At 41.7% G+C, this 23,890-nt stretch overlaps 1 protein-coding gene across 1 annotated transcript; it reads right to left on the bottom strand.

The window, feature by feature from the left end:
• Positions 1–2,450: 2,450 nt before the first annotated feature.
• RGS4 (regulator of G protein signaling 4) lies at positions 2,451–21,933 on the bottom strand. Its single transcript, XM_085601845.1, has 5 exons — positions 21,745–21,933; positions 16,313–16,414; positions 15,566–15,627; positions 8,426–8,592; positions 2,451–6,615 (listed from the first exon to the last, which is right to left on the bottom strand). Exons 1-5 carry the CDS (start codon positions 21,795–21,797, stop codon positions 6,370–6,372), a joined length of 630 nt encoding a protein of 209 aa, XP_085457971.1. The 5' UTR covers positions 21,798–21,933; the 3' UTR covers positions 2,451–6,369.
• Positions 21,934–23,890: the final 1,957 nt, after the last annotated feature.

Genomic DNA, 23,890 nt, shown 5'->3' with positions numbered 1-23,890 from the left:
AACAAAGTCTGCTGTGGGAGGGGGTGCTCCACACCTCCTCCAGGTTGGTATGGCATTCCAAGGTGGGAAGGTTCAAAGGTAATGCCACCTTTGAAATGCAACTCAGGCACCTACAGATAGTGGAGGATACTAACCCCCCTTGTATGATTTTTAAAATAAGTGTGGAATGATATTTTTTTCTATATTTTTGTGCTTACCTTTATAAGGATAGGGACACAATATTTTTGTAAATGATATTTTTAGTTCACTTTTTGTGTTACACAATTTTGTTGGCTTCAATATTCTGTCAGAGATCCCACTGTGTGTTCCGAGGCAGTTGTTTGACACAAAACTGGCATACCATCAGCAGTCTCGTCTATACTGGAGCAGAGCAAATCAGTGGCAGGATTTTGGAGTGTTAGTATAAATTTTCTCCCCATTACATTCGGAATGCCTGAATACTTTCTACATAACGCCGTCTGACATGAAATCAGAAAATTATATGTAGTCTAGAAGGTAAGCATTGAGCTTCAATCTAGTGCAATGAGTAAGTAAGGAATGATGATTTGATCTCTGCAGATGAATGCATCAACATGGAAAGGTGCACCACTAGTTTACCCATGCAGCCCAGTAATGCACCACCCCCAACATCGGGGGGTAGATTTACAATAAAGTAATGCAGCATGGTGCAGCAAGTCATTTTGCTGCGCTGTGCTAGTTTGCAGAGCACAGTGATGCGACATATTTAAAACAATGTTGCATCTCTGAGCTTCCCCCTGCGCTGGCGCACTAACTGCTGCCATGCGCCGAGTTGTGGGGAGATTGTTTTTGTTCAGGGAGGGAAGCCTTCCTGAACAAAAACAATTAGGGATGATTTCCTCCATGTGTGCTGAAGAATACAGCACATATAGAAAAAGGAAACAAAAACGAGGAGAAATGTTGCGCCTCCCCTGGGGAGGCGTAGCATTCACACACATTTCCAAATGTACGATTCCTCATAAATCTGGAAACGTTTCTGGTTCCATAGGTGTTGCTTGGGAACACCCACAGCAACACCCATGTAATGCCCCTTCTACGCACAGTGCTGCGTGTAAAGGGGCCATAGTTACAAGGACAGGAAAAGCCATGCAGGGTGGCTTTTCCTGTCCTTGTAAATATGAGGCAGGTAAATGTGCTGCCAGTGCGACACAAAAAGTGACGTACTGGCAGCGCAAGGGGCTTGTAAATCTGCCCCTGCGTGTCTACCCCACCTACGAACTTCCCCTCTAAATACCATTTCATACTCCACACCGCTTATTGCTCCACACAACCCCCTGCCATGAACAGTCGCATGCTCTATGGGCCTGTTGGGCCGCTTGTTTTCCTGTTGTTTTCCCAAACACTAAATTTCTGGCTCTCATTAGTCTGAGCGTATCTTGTCCCGGTGTTCTTGGCCCCGGCCTCAGACAGGAGCGGCCTCTTCTCATCTCTTTGGGTTTTTTTATCTATCCATGGTTCACCTGATACCCTTCTCGTGTACATTTCTGTATTTCATAAACTCTTTTGCCATTTTGCTTTTGCTCTTTATTCTGTCCTAGCTCTGCCTTCTCATGGACATTTTGGTGAGTGCTCTTCGTGGGAGAGAAATCAATAATCCCTGTGAAGATAAGTATGTGCCGAGGGCTGCATCTGCAGGAAATATAAATGTGCTACTTCAGATGGAGCCGATAGCGATCAAACTGGCTGCTATGGAGTAGTAGAGAGTTTTCTGCTAGAACATTTCAAAGCTAATATTTTTGCTTTTCCCTGTTCAATTCAGAGCCCCCCCCCCCCATAGCTGGATTGTTTGAATACTGTTAAAGGCCTTCTGGCTTCAGTGATATAGGTCACTAAACTCCCTCTCCCTTGTTAGTTAGAACACATATAACAAATTAAATAACCCATGGCAGTGGGAAATAATGGTATACTTTCTCTCTCAATCACGAGCCATAGAATGGGACAATAACCAATGTCGCTTGCGTCAGAGTGTGAAGTACAGATACGGGACAGACGGGGACATCTATTGGGTTACATTAGGGGTGGGTCCTATCAGGCAGTAACAGCTGTTAATTGACTCCCTTCTCATTATGCCCCTTCAGCGTGGACAATTAATATTAGTTAACACCCTGACTGGAGGTTTTTACTGCTAACCACGTAAATTTGACTTCCTGCTACACCAATCATAGCTATCTGAGATCACTACTGCCTCTAGAAGGCCGACCCAATGTCAGCACTGTTCTGCTTCACATGATGTGTAACAATGATGTACTGGGTTTTGAAACACTTACATGCCAGAATGTTAGCTGATCAATAAACAAATAAAATACACAGTCTTTTAGAAACAAAATACACATGCAGATAACTCCATTAACACAGAAAGACAGGGATACAACTGATTGGCATCTACTACCACATTCCTCTGTGTATTTTGACACAAACATATTTAGCAGAGAAGGTTATATAAAACATGTTTATTCAAACAATAAATATAACTTCGGCAGAAATGAAGATACAGATGGTCTTTCATATCATCGTACTCCAAGTAAAGATCTTCTTTAAAAAGTGTGCAATAATAATTATAGTCATTTTTACAATACAAATTTATATAAATAATATAAAAAGGAGTATGTTCAAGTATTTGTCATACCTATCAGGATTTAGAAAGGAACTAAAGACAGGAAATGCATTCATTTTCACTGAAAATATGCATCAACAGATAGGACCTTCGGTAAAAAGGCAAGTATTTGGAGCACATCATTTCATTTTTAATCATGACCTGATTGCCCGGTTTGCACCCACAACTGTGAAAAAAGGGCTGGCCTCTCAGCGGGCATGTGGCCTTGCTCCAGAATGTCCCTGAATGACCACAATTTAAAACAGGAACAGCCATGATTTACCCCCCTTCTCTTCTTATACTAAAGCTGTCCTTTCAGTGCAATCAACTCTGGATGTGTGGATCTTAGCAGTATGAAGGAATCTAATGTGCCTATACAATTTCTGTGAATTGCAAACGTTTTCACGATTTTAATACATATTTCAGAAAACAAATCATCTGCTATAAATGAAACCATTTCCCAGCTGGGCTGTGCTAATGTATGGCCACTTTTACGAATGTGTCGTTTTCCGACCCCTGCGCAAACAGGGGTTTGCGCAGAGGTTAGAATTACAAGTTTGGCTTTATTTACTGCATACAATAATTATCAGTTTTTTTTAAAATACCTCAACTTTCGTAAAATTTCGGCAGGTCAACCCAGCCGAAATTTAACAAGGGTAAAGCATACAGTATTTACCGTATTGTGCAGATTTTGGGGCATTAAACACCAAAATCCGCATGCTATTCCCCAGAAACTCGTAATAGGTGCTGTTTACCAGACCTGATAAATAACCTACCCACGGTATTGTTCTTTACCAAGTGCAAAGATAGCACACCTATACATATAATCAGGGTATTAGTCTCAGAATTGTCCAGTGCTTGCTACCTTAAGATTCCATGGGAGGTCACCAGGTACATGCATCAAAATTTTATTTTCATATCTGGTTCAAGACCAAAGAATATTGAACAGCAAGAGCAGTCTTCAAAAATCAAATCAGAGGTGTACAGATGAAATACCTTCTATAGTATAAAAAGACATACAGACTAGGACAGCTGGTCGTCTTCAGCTCTACATGGGCTACTCACGGGTGCTTCCTCGTTCACTTAAAGGTGGTCGAGTCATGCTCACATAAACCTGTTTGTAGTATTTACCCAAAGCAGCGAATAAAATAGCCACAACACCGCATCACATTCTAGAATAGGTGTACTTTTAATTTACACGTACAGAGTTCTAGAGGCTTTTAAACAATGCTAGACTAACATAAATTGCCAATCTAAATGTCTCATGTGACACTTTGCATTTCAGTAAAGTCAAATCACTAGAAGCCACAGCTTATCTGTTAGTACACGAGATCTTAACTATTAGTGGGAATGAAAACCACATTCGGGTAGTGAGGCCTACTTATCTGTGAAAAGAATTTTAGATGAGCATATCACATTAACCCATCCTTTTCGCATATGTCTGAATCAATATCCATTACTGTGGAACGTGAGAAAGTTAGTTTCAAGTTCCAGAAACTTTGCTGAATTGACAAAATGATAATCCAATGTTCTGATAGCTCCTTTATGAGACAATTCATTTATCTGAAGACTTGGCTCGTTTATGACAACTATTGATTTATTTTCAATTAATTAGTCGATTTGTAGCATTTTTAGAAGCTAGCTGGCAATTTCGTAGACAAAGAGAAGACCTTTGGCTAATATTTGCCCAATTCTCTTTGGAGCATTTAGTTTGGCAAGTGTGCCCCTGGAAAATCGAGGAGAGACTATCAACGGCATGAAATATCGTGGACAGAATATTGTGGGCAAAATATTGAAACGTATGTAAGTATAGATTTTCTACACCTAAATCCACATATGTGTACCTGGATGATACACGCATCTTCAAGCTCTATAGATGGGGAGCTAAGACTAGTTCACCTATACTTCCTCTATATACAGTTACCTCTTGATATTTTGTCCCTCAGTATTCTGTCCAAGATATTCGCATATCACAATATTGTTGTCCTCGTTATTCCATAGTACAATCATTTTGTCCATTCTCAATTCCAACCTCGCCTGTTGATTTTTTTTATGTTTTAGATTTCCTCCTGTTCTAAAAAGTGCATTATTTTAGCTTCTAGTTGAATTTTATTCTATGCTTTGAAACTAGGACACTTTGTACCATAAATATAACCACTAAACACATAAATATATAAATATAACACAGATGATCTTTGAACAAAATCCCATTCTTCATTAGAGGTTCTTGGCATTTTCATACAATAGGTTGCCTCATTCTTTGGGTTGCATATTTGATCCTGAATTATATAGTTACCATTCTGTTCTATCCACGGTGCATGCTGGGCGCATCTGTGCTAGAGATGAACCCTCAACTCTCTTCCGATAAAAGAACATGCAAAGAAAGCTTTCTAGACAAACCAGTAATGCCACAAAATCCTGTCTTTTTCGTCCTACGAGCTGTGTACACTCCCTAAAGGTGGTTGCATTTAGGTTTTAGAGTAGACAGTCCACAGGAGTGCTGCATCTGACAAATAACACACGTTTTAGAGTAGGCAGTCCACAGCAGTGCTGCATCTGACAAATAACACACAGTAGTGGACAAAATTCTAAAAGAGCACATCAAACTGCATACTGGGTGCCAGTATCGGGACGGCACCCAGAAATGGACGGCAACATTGTACAACGGTTCCTTTTTCAAGATGCACCAATATGGACTTGTTCAAATTTAGAGTCCAATACACAGACATCTGAAATGGTGAAGACAAACCAAAAACATTTAGACAAGACCTCGGCAGCAACAGTAGCTTAAACATGGGGACTAATCCCAGTGCATACGTCATGCTCTCATTATAAGGATCAGGCACATCAGCTGTTGGACTAACTTTTCTATAGCGATATATGAAAATAGTGCATTGTAAGAACAACCATGCCGATGGAAATGATCGATAAATCGCGAATCACATTAGGATATTGTTGGGGGGGGGGGGGGGGGGATTTAGTCTGTATAGCATGGTGCCCTTCAGGGTTGAATGGCAGGTGTTGTTGGCTGCCAATTAGGACTAGCATTCAATGAGAACTCACAGTGCTAGAAACTTCTACACAATTTCAAGGAAAACATTCAATAAACTACATATAATGAATGATGCCTCCACTGGTAACCATTGTTGGCAGGTCATTCAAAACCATGTATAATTGCTATTTGGTTTTAATATGAAATACAGAAATAGAGGTGTAGCACTCATCCATAGAAGTGCTTTAACGGCTTGACATGGATGAGTGAAATAAGTTTTGATTTAGGATACTTTGCATTCACAGGCCAGCTTCTATTTTTAAAAAGGCAAACCACTTGAAAATCAACCTCAAGTCTACTTTTTCAATTATGGTGCCTTGGTTATCCGGGCAGATTAGACATCAGCTGACTCTTCAAGCAGCCATGCCAATTCTCCATCTAGATCATTTTTGTTTGAACTTTACATCTAGAACATTTTCATTTTTTAATGTGTGATTTTCTTTACAAATCCCCAAGTGGGATACATCCGTTAAGTGCTGATTCTGCTGATCCTTAGAATGAGTCTTTTCCAAAACATAAACCACATCAGTGCTTGGCGAACTACACCAGAATTCACTGTACAGACAGTATTGGATTTAAGGTGACAATGCCATAAGAGAACACACACTATGGCTGTGTGATGCATCATCGATTCACAACACGGTATGGTATGTTCGTTTGAAAGTACTTGCATCCCACAGTCAGTCTGCCTCCCGCTCTGGGGCTGTTAGGCACACTGTGGAATCTGCTGACTATGGTCTAAGCTGTAGGCCTTGAATTTTTTCTGGTTTGCACCACATCGAGTCTCTGTAGGAAGGACCAGGTCCAGATAAAACCTGGACTTCAAGAACCGGCGGTAGGAATCCTTCTCCATAAGGATGAAGATTTTCTGTTGAGCAGTGTCAAAACAAGAGGTTGTTGGCTCCAGGAGGTTCTGGCTAGTCTCCTCCCGGGTGTAAGAATCCAGGTTTACCTTTTGGGATAGAAGCAAAACAATTTGTTAGAAAAAAGGCCATTTTATTTTTGGATAAATATCTGTTATTAGAAACACATGTTATCATAGGCGATCCCAGTGTAATATGACATTTCATTTATTAAGAGACACATGTTTATGGTGTCCTTATAAACCTGAGTTGCGTTTGCCAGCCAATGAGCGTTTTGGCTGTTTGTTACTGTAAAACAAATACCTAGAGAAAAATATTTTTAAAGGTTTATCTTACAAACCATGGCATATGATTCCCCAGCAGGTGCGCAAAGCCCATTGGGCTCAAAGGGCTTCAGCCTCCCCCCGTCGTGTGTGTCGGCCCGGAATGAGACAGCTTCCCGGGCACACACACAGCTGCACCCGAGTACTTCACAGGTCTTTAAAAGACCGTTAAGTTGCTAACAAGGCTTTGTTGTGTTTTCACTCCTTCTTAGAGCCTCTGCATCTCCACTCTGCATATTGCTGGAAGAATCAGCCTCCTCCTCCCGAAATTTTTAGTATCCTTCCCCCGAAATTTGTCTCTAGTTGCGCCATTGTTCCCCAGTAATCAGGTGCCCGATGTGATAGCTTGGGCCAGATGTACTATTGAGTGGATGCAAAATACTGGTCACAATTTGCAATCATTACTTTTGCGACCAGTAAATATTTTTATGACCTGACCTTTGTATCCCTAGGTCAGTTTATAAAAGACACAATGGGACTGGGTCAAAACCCGACCTTCCTAATTGATATTATAAACAGTAGTTAGGTTGCAAATTGTGAATATACCTGATTGGCTAAATTAACAGGGATAGTAACCAGCATGGGTCAAGAGACCACCATGTATGTGATTGATTTTGAATGAAAAAAAGTTTTTTTAAAAAATGCCTGTTGTCATTTGGGGCTGCATTTTAAAAGAAAAAGTTTTGTGGTGCACCAGACCACTGCCTTCTCTTAAACAAACTTTATTTTTACATTCACAAAGGGGAAGGTGTCACGAGGGGGCCCCCATCCCTTTTTGGAATGGAATACTAAATCCTCTGAGGTGTTGCTATAGTTGCTGAGTTTTACCATCATAATTTAGTTGTAAAACTTTAGGTCAGTTCAGAGAAAAAAGGAATTGGAATGATTTACAATACGACCTGCCTAGTTCATATTAATTGGTTTGGCTTTAAATTACGACTGAAACCAAATGGTAAGAACTGACAGAGGTGGAGGCCTGCAAGCGTCAGAAGACCATCCGGTCTGTAACTGATTTTCAATAAGGCAAACATTTTTTTTAAAGCAGCCTGTTTTCATTAAAGAAAATGGAACTGCATTTAATGGTTTAGGAGCTGGCAGTGGTCCGATGAACAACTACCTACTCATCAACAAATGTGTTTTTACATCCAAAAAAGGGAAGGGAATACCACCACCTGTGAAGCCTGTATACATTTTCAATGTTTTGTAACCTGATTTGGCTCACAAAACATTGATACATAAGATACAGATTCGAAATTTGGAAGGGACACCTAAAAAATAACCCTTCCAAACACCAAATCTGTATCCATTCGGAGTCCCATATTAGGATTTCGAAAAACTTTTCTGACTCCTAAAACAGGGTAAGGAAACAGCATTTTAACAGCCACAAATGCTAAAATAGAGGACTGGGCACCCACACATTTCTTAGCGCATCTGGCCTCTAACCTCTTATTCTGACCTACTTAACTCGTAATGGGAAGGCAAAATAGATTTGAGGAAATACCACATGGGCAGTATTTCCCCAGCAGTTTTACCTCCTCAAATACAGGGTGACTACTGATGAGGGGCAGATACTTACTTCCTTGGTGGCGTGTACTGAGATGAAGTCATCATAGATCTTCCTAGCCTTGGGGGCGAGCTTTGCCGCAGATTTGATCTTCTTGTAATCCTCACACGCGATCCAGAACTCAATGTTCTCTTCACTGTATTCGGACTGGAGGAACGCTTTGAAAGCAGAGAGACCACCTAGAATGAACAGGGAAAAAAACATTGCTGTCACTTTATCCAAACCACCAGTAATTAAATTCGTCTTCATTATTTTTTCCACACAACACCCAACAGAAAATAGGCTGAGTTTACCACTCTTTTCAGCCATTGGTAAGCAGTTTGGATTTGCTTTTAACAGACACTGGAGAGACAATCTATTTTACAAGAAAAAATGCTAAAATATACGTACTACATTCATAACTCTATTCGTATGGTTCTTTGTATAGCACAAGCTTAAGTTGAGGGAGCAGAAGAGGACTTCATTAAGTGTTGCCATAACACCAGAGCATCTCTAACACAAAATGCTGATTACAGGACAGTACTGTGAGCGATTGGCTATGGGTGAAAGGGGAGTCAAGCTGAGCACTGATTAAAAACAAGCATTTGCAATGCATCTGTCTCACCTTTGGGACTTTAAATGTATTTAGCAATGCAGCATATTAGCCTGGGTGCTGAAACATCTACTATTCTTTAATATGGAGGGAAAGTACGCACGAAACTGCGTGACACGCCTGGTATGTGAACATATGGAGAGAAATAAGCTCTGCGAATGTGTGTGTGTAAGTGAAAACCGAGAGAATGGAGAGACAAAGAAGGAAGGAGAAAGAAGGATGCGCGTTTGTGTGTGAGTGAGAAAGTGTGTGGCAGAGAGAAAGCAATAACGAAAGAGAAATAGAGATAGTGTGAGAATGTGAGTGACAGAGAGAGAAAGCAATAACGAAAGAGAAATAGATATAAAGAAAGCAATAACGAAAGAGAAATAGATATAGTGTGTGTGTGTGTGTGTCTGTGGAGAGATAGAGAGAAGGGGGCAGAGGCTATGCAGCACATAGGAAGGGACAGACAAGATCCGAAGTTGGACCGCTTCGACGGCTCTTCCTTAAAATGAAATGTTTGTCAGAAAGGTGCTATAGAGAGATGAGCTGCATTGTTGGTGAGTGGTAGTGAGGGAATTCATGGAAAAGGAGGAAATAGGGTGCCAGAAAAGACTGTTGCACCGTGTGCGACCAGTGCTAGGGCCAGCCCTGGATGGGAGTGTTAGCCCCCCCCAAAATAGTTCTTGTCTAACTGCGCCCCTGGTCTCAGTTATGGGTGCCCCTCAACTCGTGCTTGATAAACCAGTTTAAACCCGGGATTAGATGAAAGGAAGCGGACCTCTAGTGGTTCCTATAAGCTGTGGATGCTTTGAAGATTGCTATTTTTGTGACAGTACAATATCGTGGCTGTTTTCACACACAATATACTGTTGTCTCTTCACTCTTCGAAAATTCCTTTGCCTTCCTCTGCTGAAAGGCGACTGCAGTGCTTTAAACCGTCTACCTTTGTCTCATAACCTTAACTTTCAACCTGGGAGAATGTTCTTTGTCGTCTCACAGTGGGTCTGAGCGACGGCAGAGAATGGGAAGTGAAATGTGTGTGGGAAGAAGAGAGGAGAGGGCGCCGCTGGAGGATGTAGTGCTGAAAGGTGCATTGTCAGTCATTGGGAAGTGTCACCATTTCAGAACCACATTACCACATTGTCACAGCCTCCATCTGCAAGCCGAAGACCGCAAGGCAACGCTGCACCTCGCGAAGAAAAGAACCATGTCTTTGGCAGTTCCAAGTAGTGAGTACAGACAGGAAAATAACTAACGGAAAAGCACATGGACGTGAAATGACATGCTTCAATCGCATTTCTTTATTTCTGACTGGCCTGGCCAGTAATATCGGGTCTGTACGCGTAACCCTTTAGTGTCACGGTCAGAGGAGCTAAACGATGTGCTGGCAGACATAGAGGAGTGCGCACACACATTTAGTGAGCCTCTTAAAAACATATGATAATGTCGGCTTTTTGGCATTACTGTGTTGACGATCACGCCCTCAGTTTTATACTATTTTAGTTTGGTTTGTTCCAGTGAAATACTTTGAGTTTTCCACCGGTGCTGCTGTGTTGAGAATTGGAATCTCTTCAGATGCAACAGATTCTGCCGGGAAATGGAAAAGACATCCCCGTGACAAGCTACAAGCCCCTTGGTCATTTGCTAAAGGGCACAAAATATTTGCTGGGTTTGCACCTCCTGTAAAGAATTCACAAGGCCTCGTACTATTTTTCTACTGCAATGTAACGCAGATATTTTCCCCGTTTTCTTAATATGCCCTATAAATAATATGGAGTTTGTTTATGAATCAGTTCGTTTAGTATATAGAGTATTGAAATCTCTGCCAGTAGGTGGCAGTAGACAGCCGTTAGTAATAGCTACGGAATTAGGCAAAACACGTTTAATATTATTATGCACCAGATTAAATTTTAAGAAACCTTACTTTTCAGTTGAGATACCGAGGCCCAAGTATAACAAGCGCTCCCCATTGCCTTGTCCTCCCCGTGACCCCGTGCGCTTCAGAGCTCCATGCCTGCTTCACAGCTGTTGTGAAGACTTTTCTTATCTGCTTGTTAAATAAACAAGCAGATAAGAAAAGTCTTCACGACAGCCGTGAATCAGGCGAGCCCGTCCAGCAAAAAGCCAAAGGGAGGCAACTAAAAACCCTCCTTTCCAATGAGAAGCCAGCGTTTACCATAAACGCTGATGCAACCCAATGGAAAGTAACTTGTTTACTATAAGTCTCGAGGCGAGGAGCGCATGTGCGCTCCAACGCCAGCCGAGACCTAAAAAGGATTTGACGGGGACACTGAAAGGAACAGTGAATGAAAGGCAGGGCTAAAAATCACAATGAACTAAATAAAACTTGGTGTCCTGGCACTTATGGGTTATGAAACACATTTAGAACAACAACAAAAAAAACGCATTTTGTGTGACCATGGGCACCCTATTACACCAATTGCAGTTTAGTGCAGGCACCAAAAGGCAAATTTGCAAGACTTACTCATCAGTGCCAGAAGAAAATCCCAGGGTACATTACTTAAGATCTGAAGTGGAAGACATCTTCAAAAGTTAGTAAGCTTGGCTACCCTTTACTAGCGGTTGCTCGGAACTATGGTGGTGCATCTTATAGATGCTCATCTGCAACCAGAACTCAGAGAGATTTGGTCAAGTTCACCTTGTGGATTATAAGGACATCTCAAAAAAAGCTTCCGGTATGTCTAGATTGGTTTTAGTGCTAACCTTTCTAAATATGGAGGCTCATCCTGATTATACTTCTAGCCTGATCCAGGTAAGTATTGATAAATCAGCAAATGTGGGCACTGTTTACAATGCAATTCCTATTAATGCATTCTCTGTAGCATGCAAAAGGGCATAATTGTCTCGGCAAGCATGGGTTAAGTCGAAAATCGTCCTGCTGGTGACCTACAAACTAACTCAGCTGAGTCAATGAGTTTGCTTCGAAAGGCCTGTTGTGGCCTTTCCTCAGAGAACCAAGTTTACCCAATATGCCAAACAGGGCAGCGAAAAGTAACTACAACATCCTGTGATCCCGGACAAATCACTCAATCTTCTGTTTAAAATTGTGGAACATAATCTGGTCTCCTTCGGACCAATTTCGCGCTATATACAACTGCAAAAAAATAAAAAATACAAAGCGCTACAATGTGTCTATGGTTTTTATCTTAACACATCACCCTCGGCGGACTTGGGCACTGCACTGATTCTTTAGAAATAGGACCAAGTTACAACCGCTGTACTGTTGTGTGGTGGTGGGAGGGGTCACTTGTGCATTCCGAAAACCAGCTCCTTTCCTCCCGAGACTTACATCCTAGATACAGCTGTTCTTTTTTATTTTTTTTATTTTCATTCATCCCTCTGTTAATGGCTGGTAAATTGTAGAAGAAACATTGATGTATTTTAAAAGATTTCACGACTTCAGTAGAACTATTTATCTTTGTTTTTTACAACTCACTACTTTCAAATTTTTGGATGCGCTTCCAGTAACATGAGTGGATGAAACACAATCATTGGAAGGATGAAAGAAAAGGCCTCCTTACAGGGTCAGAGAGGGAGAGATTCTAGGAAACATCCGCCATACGAGTCCAATATGAGCGCTGCTGTATAAACACGTGCCCGCTTCCCAGCGGACTCCAGGCAGACTTTCAACACGTAGGGCTACGGGAAGAGCATGGGAACCGAACGGTCTGCCTGACACGGGGCCACTGCGCCCCAGCAGCTGCAGCAAGCCAAGCATAGCCCGATACCACAGCTGAACTCTTCTTATGATGCGCGCGGACGGAAGTGACGCATATGGCGCAGCCCGTGCCTCTCTACTCCCAGTCTCTCAGCTCCCTGGCTTTGACCCTCAGACCTAAGAAACTTTAAATTGAGAAGCGTCTGGAGAGTTATCCCGAAAACGCTTGTGTGCGTCACGTATATCTCGTCGGACCCTCCTGGTTATACTCAAACCGTACGTGACAGGAAGCCCTACAGTCACAGAAGCACTGGAACTATAAATCAAGCAATTGCAACGAGGTTGACAGTTTAACAGTGCATTTCCAAATGAGCTGTTGATACATATTTGAAGCGTGTGTATTTTGCTCCATTTTTTGTAGCAGCAGTCTTTGCGGTTTAGCTACTGCAAAAAACAGTATTTGTATTTTGCCTCTGTAGGCAAAAGTTGCTGCAGAAAAGAAGGATTTGCTACAAAAGGAAATGGAATGAAATAGCAACACAGTACAAAATAACAAAATGTAATCTTCAACAGAAATGAACCTCCGAACAAATTAGCCCCACTCAGCCACTTTGTGTAATCTACCACGCTACCAAATGGGCAAACATTGAGTAAACTATGCAATTAGTTCAAGTGCCTCTCTGGGTCCCTCCGCAATAATAGCTGTCGTCGTTCCACATTGTCACAGAAAGAGGGCGCTGTGCGTGCGTATAATTAACGAAGGGCTCACGTCCTGCTAGGGAGCAAGGCCACAATTTACACATCTCACTACTGAAATATATTTTACCCGAGCAATCTAGTAGGTGTTTTTTTTCGAAGGCAGTATGGTGTATGAATATGATTTTTGTGGCGGTTCTCAAGTGAATATATATTTCGGATTTTGTCGTTACGGGAAAGCCACCCGCCATAGGAGTCCAATGTGAGCTGCTGCGGCATAAACAGTTGCCCGCTTCGCAGCTGACCCCAGGCAGGCTTTTAACGCCTGGGGCTACGGGGAGGGCATGGGGACCGATCTGCCTGCCTGACACGGGGCCCCGGCGCCCCACCAGTGGCCCCTGTATCTGGGCAAGGCAAAAAATGCGTTTTGCAAAGTATGCACTAAGTATGTTTGACTTTCCCTGTTTTATGTAGACAAGGACTCTCTGGGTAGCAAAGAAGAATAGTGTATCAGTTGAAAACATACACATTTGCAGTTAACAATGACTCTATACCTCACATATTCTGGGTAACGGGAGAATTATATTTTTGGCCCAAATTCACACAGTTTAGTCAGGGCCACAATTAGAACCCAGGTCCCAGAATTTAGCATAACATTTTATCCACCAGCCCACAGCAAAGTATCTTTCTTAACCAACTAATCTGTCAATGGTCACATTTTATTTAGTATTTAGGCGCTTGTTAAAGACACTCAGAAAATTAATGATAATTGGCGTTTTCTTATGCAGACTAAACATTTCCAAGTCATATTCAACGGATGGCTATATTACCGCACATCAACAAACCGAAAACTGACATGGGTTGAGGTTGCACATTTTCCCAATACATTTCAGGAGGGTTAAAATGCATAATCTATCAGTGAAAAACTGTGAGTGTGTGGTAATAACCACACAACTCATAATTCCAATCTCAGCACAAGCGCCAATTTTCATTGGAAGAAGAATATAGACTAATCAATATAGAAGGTGGTGGTGACATATACTACAGTTTCATGCCATTATCTTCTATGAAAGGTTGTATTATTAACAGGCAAATGGCAGCTACATTATTTGAAATCTTTTTAAGGGGAAACGGCCTTTGCAACGCAGGCTGAGCCGTAAGCGGAACCACACTTGCCTTAACCATGCATATGCCTTAACCATGCTTATGCCTTAACCATTCATATGCCTTACCATTCATATGACTTAACCATGCATATGCATGTTTAAGCCAGTGCTCAGTCTAGATGTGTGGATGTGCGGGGAGAGGAACAGGAAGGATCGGGAGAGGAAGCTCCGGGATGCAGTCTGGTAAGTGGGGATAGGTTTTTGGGATTGTTTTAGGGCTTGGGATGAGTCGGGGTAGTTTTTAGGGCTGGGGACCGTTTTTAGGGTGGGAGAAGGGTGGTTTTCAGGAGTAGGGGTCAGCTTTTAGGGCTCAGGGTGGGGGTTACTGGGGTCAGGTTACTTATCAGGGCTGGGGCAGTTTTAGGGCTCAAGGTAGGGGAACTGGGGTAGGGGCAGTTTTTAGGACATGGGGCTGAGTTTTAGGACTCAGGGCAGGGGGGGGGACAGTTTTCAGGGATGGAGGCAGGGTTGTTTTTAGGACATAGGGGTGAGTTTTACGATTCGGGGTGGAAGGCTGGGCTCGGGATAGTATTTTGGGTTGGGGGTTGTGTTTTAGGGCTGGGGGGGTCAGGATAGTTTAGGGCAGGGACGGTAAGATTGGAGGGATGGGGACGGGTTTTAGGGTCTCACGGAGGGGGCCCTGGGGTGTGATCTTTACTACGCATATCACTTTATTATCTTGCCTTTACAACAAAATTGCATGCTGAAGGCATGCGTGGGAAAGCAATGTGTGGTTAAGACGTATTCGTTGTTAGGACTGTGTTGTTTAGGCACACATGGTTTATCCATAGGTTCATCTGTCATACAACCCTTTTTAAGTTGACTCCTGCTCTTTCCCTCACGAACTATGACAACCTATATAAAAATGAAAGACAGTTTGTAAACCGAGCAGTTTGTAGATTGTCCTGTGAAGCGGACCTAAATCTAATCAACTGTCTCATTCTACCTTTCAATGCCGAGACTGGTAAAGCATTTAATTTGTAAATCAGAATATTTCAGGAAAGTTAGTTTGAGGAATTCGAAAGAATACTTACTCTCATGAGTGATCAAATTTTCCAAGCCTTGGGACCATTTCTTGACTTCCTCCTGGCTTAGCCTGCAAAGAGAAAAGCAATGGTTTATATTCAAAGCTCCATTTACATGTAGAGTAAATAGTCATAATGAAAATACTACTAAGAAAGTCTTCTTTCCCCAGCTTAACTGAACAGGGTTTTGCAAGCCATTTTCCTATCCTGGGGGAGGATACTTATCTTACGTTAAACATTTATTACGCAGGCATTTTGCCATTGGTGCATTTGGGTTATTTTGTTTGCCCAATGCCCAGCATCTTGACCCATGAATGTGGTAACTACATTTGGTAGAGGTACTAGGCAACCATGGTTCCCATCTCCTGGCCAATGTGGCTATCTGAAACCACTTTGTCAAGGACAGGGGCAGATTCTCCAGCTGGCAGTGTCAATCTGGTGCCTGATTCTGGTGGTAGCTGCCTAGTTTTGTCTTGCTCTATGGGTCCTGAATAAAACTCTGAACTACATCAACTGCAAGCAATCTGAGTTCCCCTAGATTTCCTTCAAACACCCGTTATAGAAGCTCTCCATTTTGGCCACACAGAGTTACTTAATTTATAGAACATTGGATTTCAAGAGCTCAGTTTCAGAGATAATGACTTGCACGTGGCATTATGTCTGCTTGGTCTTTGTGGTCGCCTGAAAGCACAGAAGAAAGATGGGACCATGGAGCGGTGCTACCAGAAAAAAATGTGACTGAAAATGAACACTTACTTCTGAGTCTGGGCTGCTTTGTCTTTCTTGCTGCAGGACACTTGATCACATGGCTCTGTTTTCTGGAGCAAGAACCCAAGGCGATGTTTCATATCTTTTGCACTGAAAAAAAGAAATCACAATATTGTTAGTGACTGGAAATTTTTAGAGATTTAAATTCAAATAATGTTTTGCAACTATGACAAGTTTTTATAATACATGCTTGCTACTGCCAATATCTCAAAGCATTGTAAATCGCAAGTTATACTATAAGCATACTCAACAGTACACAATTAATCAGCAACAGATGGTCAGATCTTCTAGAATTTGATCATGTGACATGCATTTTGCACTCTGTCTTGATCAGACTGTACTTATCAAACTTAGAAGTCTTGCCAGCTAGAACGTATTCCACAATATTGAGACTAAACATCATTTGTTGTTTGCAGATTTCATCATTATAAGAGTTCAGGTCATACTAATATTACAGCCAAATCCAAGAGCTCATTAATGACTTCTTCTCTTTGAACCGCTCAAACCTGGACTCACACCACTGAATAGGCCTCTAGATACCTCATCTGAAAGCAGCCTCCTACTCCACCACGTAACTGTTTCCTTCTGAGCTATGATTCCTGTGGCATGATTGAACCTCTTTCCTCAATTATGACCATGTGTTGTCTCAACTGTGGCTGTCCAGGAACAGGCCCACAGGATCCATAGGAAATAACGAAACATGTTGAAACTAATAACGTAACTCAAGTACTCTATTATTTAAATACATTCAGATTTTGGTCTTTGAAATGTGTGCAGTTTTATTACTAAGCTAATTGTTGTGTGTTCGCTTATCATTTAATAGCTTAGCCCTGACAATCAGGAAGATATAGAACCTTAAAGAGGCGAGAAATTATAAATTGATCTATCCTAGAAGTTCAGTGCTGTAGCTGGCTGCTACAGTGCAACCGAATGTATTAATTAAGGCAAAAGACTGGGGTCATTCCAAATATTTAGAAATCTTTGGCAGTACTTACAATAAATTCATAAGTCGTGCAAATAATGCATAATCACAAAGTAGTACTAAAATTTCCACCTGAAGCCAAGCAATGCCGGATATTGCATTTGTGTGCTGAAGGTCCTGTACTGGCCCACAACACGGTTTGGACACTGTACACAGAAAGGGGATATTTCTGCCTCAGGATTAGTAAAGTAGATATTTGCTGCTCTAGTGGTATTCTTGCATAGGGAGTTTTGATGTCTGCGGCAATAGGGCAAAACTCGGTTTATGAAAAAACAATATAATTCAACGACAGCCCAATTACGAGGGACTACATCTGTTTTGATTAATGGTTGTTTGTTCTTTCCATATTTATTAAATTAATTTGTGTTTCTTGACTACATAATGGTTTGAAGAAGAAAGGGTGTGCTGAGTTGGTTTTAAGGATAAAGGATGCACACCTTTTATTCATCGAACAACGCCACTTTGAAAACATATCCCCTGAAATCATTTTGTGAGTGTTTAGAATGTAGATATACTTAGGATGCATCAGACTGATATAAATAAAATAGCCAATAGGTGCTATTATTTTATTTAGGTGCGCTTTAAAAGCATACCTTTCTAACGATCTGATGGTTCTACACTGTGGCAAAGTCTTAGAATAAATATTGAATTTATGGTTGATGGTTCACGGTTTAATTTGGCCTCATGATGGAATCTGTGTGTCGCTTTGGGCTGTTGGAAGAGAAACCCAACAATCAATAACTGCAGCTGCTGAGACGAGTGAGCTTTCCACTGAAAATGTAATGAATCGCTTTGATACTGGATGCATATTGACAACATTTCTGTTAAAACGAAAAGGCATACAAAATGAGTTATGGCGAACAAATACGTTCAATATGGAACAAAGAGAAGTGGATTCGGTCTCAAGCTTTAGGAATTGGCTGAAGTGTGCTCACAAGGAATCTGCAGCAAGTCCACCTCGAAATGTGGCACAACTGGTCAATATGTTTACTGCAGTCCTGAGCCAAATTACAGCTCAAAGTGGGCACACGAACCAGACATCTTTCCTCTTTGACTGCAAACTCTATTGGATTACGTTTTGTAGGGTATGTGATACGTATAGCACAAAATCTCAAAAACGCCTGCAGATACCCATAAATACATGTTTTCCACAATTAAAAATATTCCTATCTCTAACCTGAAAAAAATCCTCAGGTAAATGCTGAGAATCGGTATGCCTTTGAAGAGAGTATTGTCTGCTAAGATGTCATTCAACAAAAAGCATCAAGGTCCTCAGTGAGCGTTTGGACCCTACACTGGTGTCTCTGTGCCCAGATTTCCCTTGAGGTGCTCCTGATAAAGGCTTTAAAACAGACCTGTGGGGTTCATTGGTCCAAGGGGGTGGTGACTATTTGCACTGTGCGGCAAAATGTGGATAAGTCCCACTGCGTTCTTTACTCATCACAACAAACGAAATTGAGGAGAAGATTCATTTTGGGGCAACACACATGGCTGCCCCTACTACAGCATTCTGTGGGCTCAAAGGAAATGACCAAGTTTTCACGTAATCTCTACATTATCCCATTGACAAGACTGAACAGCACTTAACACACTGTCAAAGTAACATTGATTCCTACATAGCAGTCTACACAGGTTTTAAAAAGCAAATGTTATTATCAGGTTACAATGAGTGCCCATATATGGAAGCTTAGACCGATTGGCTCATATAAGATTGCAGGAACTACTTTTTAAGGTCTTTTGCAGCTGGTTCTTGCCCCTCAACAACCATGGCTCCAACAATTTATCGTTCTACAGATTCCACTACACATTAGCAGTTTTTGCCGTTATTAAGCTACATCCATGATCAATGAAAACATTTGCTTTTGTCCCCTCTGATTTGACCTCTCACCCAGTGATAGCATTAGACGAAGACCAAGAAAGCTGGCTTCCCACGTTGCAGAGGTGTATCTCACCCCATCTGCGTCCCCACCCCAGGCTGACATAGGTCTACCACGCGGCATCAAACTTATCAATGTGTCTGTAGTAAATGGCTGGATATCTGCTCTGGGAGTGGAACTATCCGATAAACCACTACTTCTGCTTTTGTTCACACCATAAATGTCTTGATATACTTGAACTAATATGACCGAAGCCACGTCATCTTTCCAGGATTAAGTCATGGCTAATTATATCACCTACAATAACACTCTGTCAAGAGTGATGTAACATCATTTTGTCACAATTGTCCTATAATCTTTATCACCACTTCCTGGAATTTACAGCTGTGCATGTACAAAAAATAAACATAGTGATTTTAAGTTTGACAGTTTTAAACTTTGCGGTAGGTAGCCAAAGCTGTCAGTTATTTCCTAACAAGTGGATAAAAAGCGGATGTACCCAAACAACATTTTAAAGCAATTTTCATTGTATTTTGTGTGTTTTCGATGTAAACCCTTGATATAAAATTATGGCCACTTTGATACTATTCTTTCACAACAAATGAATATAGCTGCACTTCCTAATGCATACATACTTTTAGCCCCTCTAAATACAGCTCTTTGCAAAAACATTACTAGTCACCCAAAAATAACTTCTGGAATTTTGGTGTAGATCATTTATGAGCTTCAAAGACAGAAACTGTCAAGGTGAGCTTACTAAATTCTCAAATTAATACACAAAATAGGAGCTAAAAGATCACTAGGGCTTTTCTCTTAAATCACGCCTCAGGAGCCAATCTAGCTACACGATATTGTAGATCTAGTACAAATCAACACTATATGTTATTATGGGACCTCTGAAGGCAGTAATTTAAATGTTGTTACTATTATTATGAGAAATTCTCTGTCATTTCCACATTTTTGTGAAACCACCGGACCAAGTGGAAAGCCTTGCTCAAAGTACTATGAAACCAGTTTTTTAATTATATAAACCATGCACAAACTCCTGGAATATATACAAAACGATGTGGGAAATGGGTGCAGTGTATATCCAAATGTTCACCAATCCCAACCATACATATTTTTTTACATGTAATGGAGCTTTGGTTAATTGCAGAAATTATTTTAAAACTAAACCTTGGCTTGTCTACAAAACCAGTCGTGTTTTCAGAATTGTCCAAAAATATGTAAACCATCATGACTGATATAACTTGAACTTTTTTTCTGTTGCTTTTATTGGAACCAAATTAAAAGACATTCTCCTTTGCACTAAGCACAATGAATGTGCAATGATACAACCTTTGACACATTTTTGGCCATACATCCAAGAAAACTGTTTTCTTTCTTAACAGCGACGGTTGAGGTACTGAGATCTCTCTAGAACCCTGAACGCGTGTTTTTCTTCCCTTCTCATAATCAGCGTTGAATATTACCCCGAGTTTCTCGATAGAATACCCACCTGTGTGCTCTCGTTGTTGACAGATCTAGCTAACGAGAGCGCCAAATGTAAACTTGGTTGAAATGTTTTTGTGGTTACAGATTTCAAGCTAATGGCACTTTTTACAGAGGTAGATGTATACGCAACACATGCATTTTCCCTTGCCGAAATTCCAGGTGGCCAATTACAAATTGTTTTCATGTACCAATTTGTGTCATATTAAAGCATGCATTCACATCAGAAAAATATAAAATCATGGTCAACCAAAACCAAATAACACAATTAGACGCCAACGACTAGTTCCAAGAGGCAAATCGAATAGTCTTCATTGCATTTTAGCAGATCCCCAAAAACGGGTTCCCGTTGATATCTTTTGTAACTGTTCTATCCACGGTGCTTTAAAGGGGCCGGTACTGTCCGGTACGGAGGAGCAGGCACTGTTTTAAGAGAGGAAGAGAGCCGGCACTTCTCAAGAGTGACGTAATACTATTAATTGGATAGTACCTGCACTTCTTAGAAACAAGCAGGTACTCTGGCGCAGAGCACCAGCACTTCTATTTTTCAAACGTGCGTGATTCAAAGAAAAAACTAATATTAGAGCAAGGCTTCAAAAAGTACCTGCCCCTCTGTGTGCATGCAGAGACTGCTGTATTTATTGCATAGCAATAGAATGTAAATGTTCCCCTGATTAAGAAAATATTTGTTACGGGGCGACCAGCTGTACAAAATAGTAACACATCAGACTGCATTTTACTGCACGCCTGCTTGCTGTATTTAGCAGTTTCACTTGTATGTTTTCATGAAAGCAGAAGAGACAGCCCTGCTGGCTAAGTTGCTCTGACTTATAAAAAGAAGACGTGGGTTTGAGTCCCGGCTTCTGTATTTACACACACTGCGTCATCATGCGCGAATCACTATATTCCATGTGCTACCCTTCCATCGCTGACTGAAGTATCCTAGGAATATTGTTCACTCGACCTGGGAGCCGGCAGCTTATTATAACCAATATATTTCGAACGTTGTAACAAAATGCACAGCGCTGAGTGTGCATTCCTAGCAAAATAAGTGCACGTTTTGTACGTACCTCTTCAGGCATGTTGCCGGCAACGAAGCGACCCCTGCCAGACCTTTGCACATTGTTCCTGAACTCGAACTCCCAATTCCAGGTACAAACGGCTACGGAAGCTCCTTCTGCAGCGCTCGTGCGGACTTTCTGCTCCTATTTGATGCTACTGCCAACTCTGCTCTGCGCCAGTTGCTGTTTCTCTGATCTTCGTTTGCAGCCCGGCCTCGTTTTATAGGTTAATGCTGCAGTTCGGGGAAGCCAAGCAGCCAATCAGGTTTTAGTGGCAGACCTCCAGGTTCCTCCCCCCACGCGCTCCACCGCGCATTGAGCAAGGAGGAAGAGGGAGCAAGCAGTGAGCGGCTCACACACACAAGGGTGAGCGCGTCACCAAAGGTGATTGCTGATGCCTGCCACCTTTCAGCTGTTAAGTCGTTGGTTGAAATATGAGAAGGCGTCCTTCTTTGTAATATTTCCAAACATATGCTCCCCAGTTTGTGTGGGTGTCCGTTAATTCGAGACAGAACTGTTAAGATTCGATGTCGTCGTGAGTACAATTTGTGTGACTGGGATTTCCATAATTAATACATAGTCCACGCTTCCAAAATCTTATCCTCCCTCAGCCACTTTTTTTTAATATTAATCTGGGAAAACACACAACAGAGTGCCGGAAATTGAATTGTATCTATTGCCCTTTATTAACATAACTATCACTTGACTAGACATGGGGTCCTTGACCAATTGTTAACATCCATTTTAAACAGAGTAGAGTAGACTATGACGTATTTTCGAACATATTTGGTCCAGGAACTACATCTGGTGGTGTATGGAGAAAATATGGAGAAGCAAGACCCCTATGTCTGCCTTCCCAAAAATGCATTTTGTTACATGCATTGTTGGAGAGATAGTTTGTTAAGACAAACCACCTCAGACATATTATGCAAGTGAATAGGAGGTGGCTCAGGGTGGTTTGACCCTATGCCTAGTGGATCAGGCAAGACACTGCAAGTCCCTCGCACCTTGTCAAGAGGTGGGAGCGGGAGGTAATAAAAAAGATCAGCCCATGGTGTATCTATATTATTTGATTTGGCAATTTCTAGAGCCCATATGCACCCAAGGACCTATTTTCAATGGGGAGGGATTGATGATTAGACCATGTAAAAGTCATGGAAACCTCTGTATTAATTGTCTTTCGAAGTCATTTTCGTTCAAGAACATGGAGGATAAACTAGGAACATAAGGTACTCAGTCGCAGCGGAAAACAGCAGGAGTATGGGGGCCTCATCAACATTGTGAGCACAGAGCAGGGACATTGAGATTGCACTAATAGTGTGAGGGAACCCGCAGGAGCACAGGCAATGGACACTAAATGACACTGGTAGTATCATTGGGGACACATGAGTACAAGGGAACTAACAGGACTATAAGAGAAGTGTGTGCAAATTACATGGGGACAAAGAGGACTCAAAAGCTTGGTGACAGGGGAGTAAGACAAGCACCTGCAGGCCCTGCGGAACAGGGGGCCCCCAATACGTCAGGGAGTCCACAACCTTCTGGAGGCCCCCATTCAGCCAAAAGCCTTTAAATATTTGTAAGATATAGGAGACTTTGGGTCCCCCTTGTCACATTTTGGCAGGGGTGGAGCGGGGCATCATTTTGTGTTATGCCTCTGCTTGGTGGGCACAGGTATAGAAAAACACTGGGACAACAGAGACACCGCTGAAGCATGAGGGACACCAGAGGAGCATGGTGGGTGTATGTACCAGGCTCATTTGGGCCAGGGAATAAGTGAAAACAACTATGAAAGAGCCTAGGTGGCAATAGTACTGCTTTGTACTGTATTGTAGTTGCAGTTATACAGTACTTCATATCCTGGACAAAGGATCACAGAGCATTAGCAGCATATAGCACACTACAGTGTACCGAGTGCTTGAATGTAAGCATGGTGAATTTCAGAGTGACCTTTGTAGGAACCAGTTTGATGTCATGCTTGATGACCAGAGTGGTGCTCTTATCCTCACATAGTTGTTGCACTTTGGTGGTTAGTGGGTGAAGATAAGTGAGGGATAAAGCAAATTACTTTTCTATTAATATATTTTATTATTGTGTTTGCAAGGGTGTGTGGAACATGGGTGTGGCCAATGCTGGAAGTGTTTTGTTAAAAGTG

Source organism: Triturus cristatus, chromosome 4_2, assembly GCF_964204655.1.
Source record: "Triturus cristatus chromosome 4_2, aTriCri1.1, whole genome shotgun sequence".
In the NCBI taxonomy this organism is placed as follows: domain Eukaryota; kingdom Metazoa; phylum Chordata; class Amphibia; order Caudata; family Salamandridae; genus Triturus; species Triturus cristatus.
The sequence above is the reverse complement of the archived record's forward strand: the minus strand, read 5'-3'. Positions and strand labels throughout refer to the sequence as shown.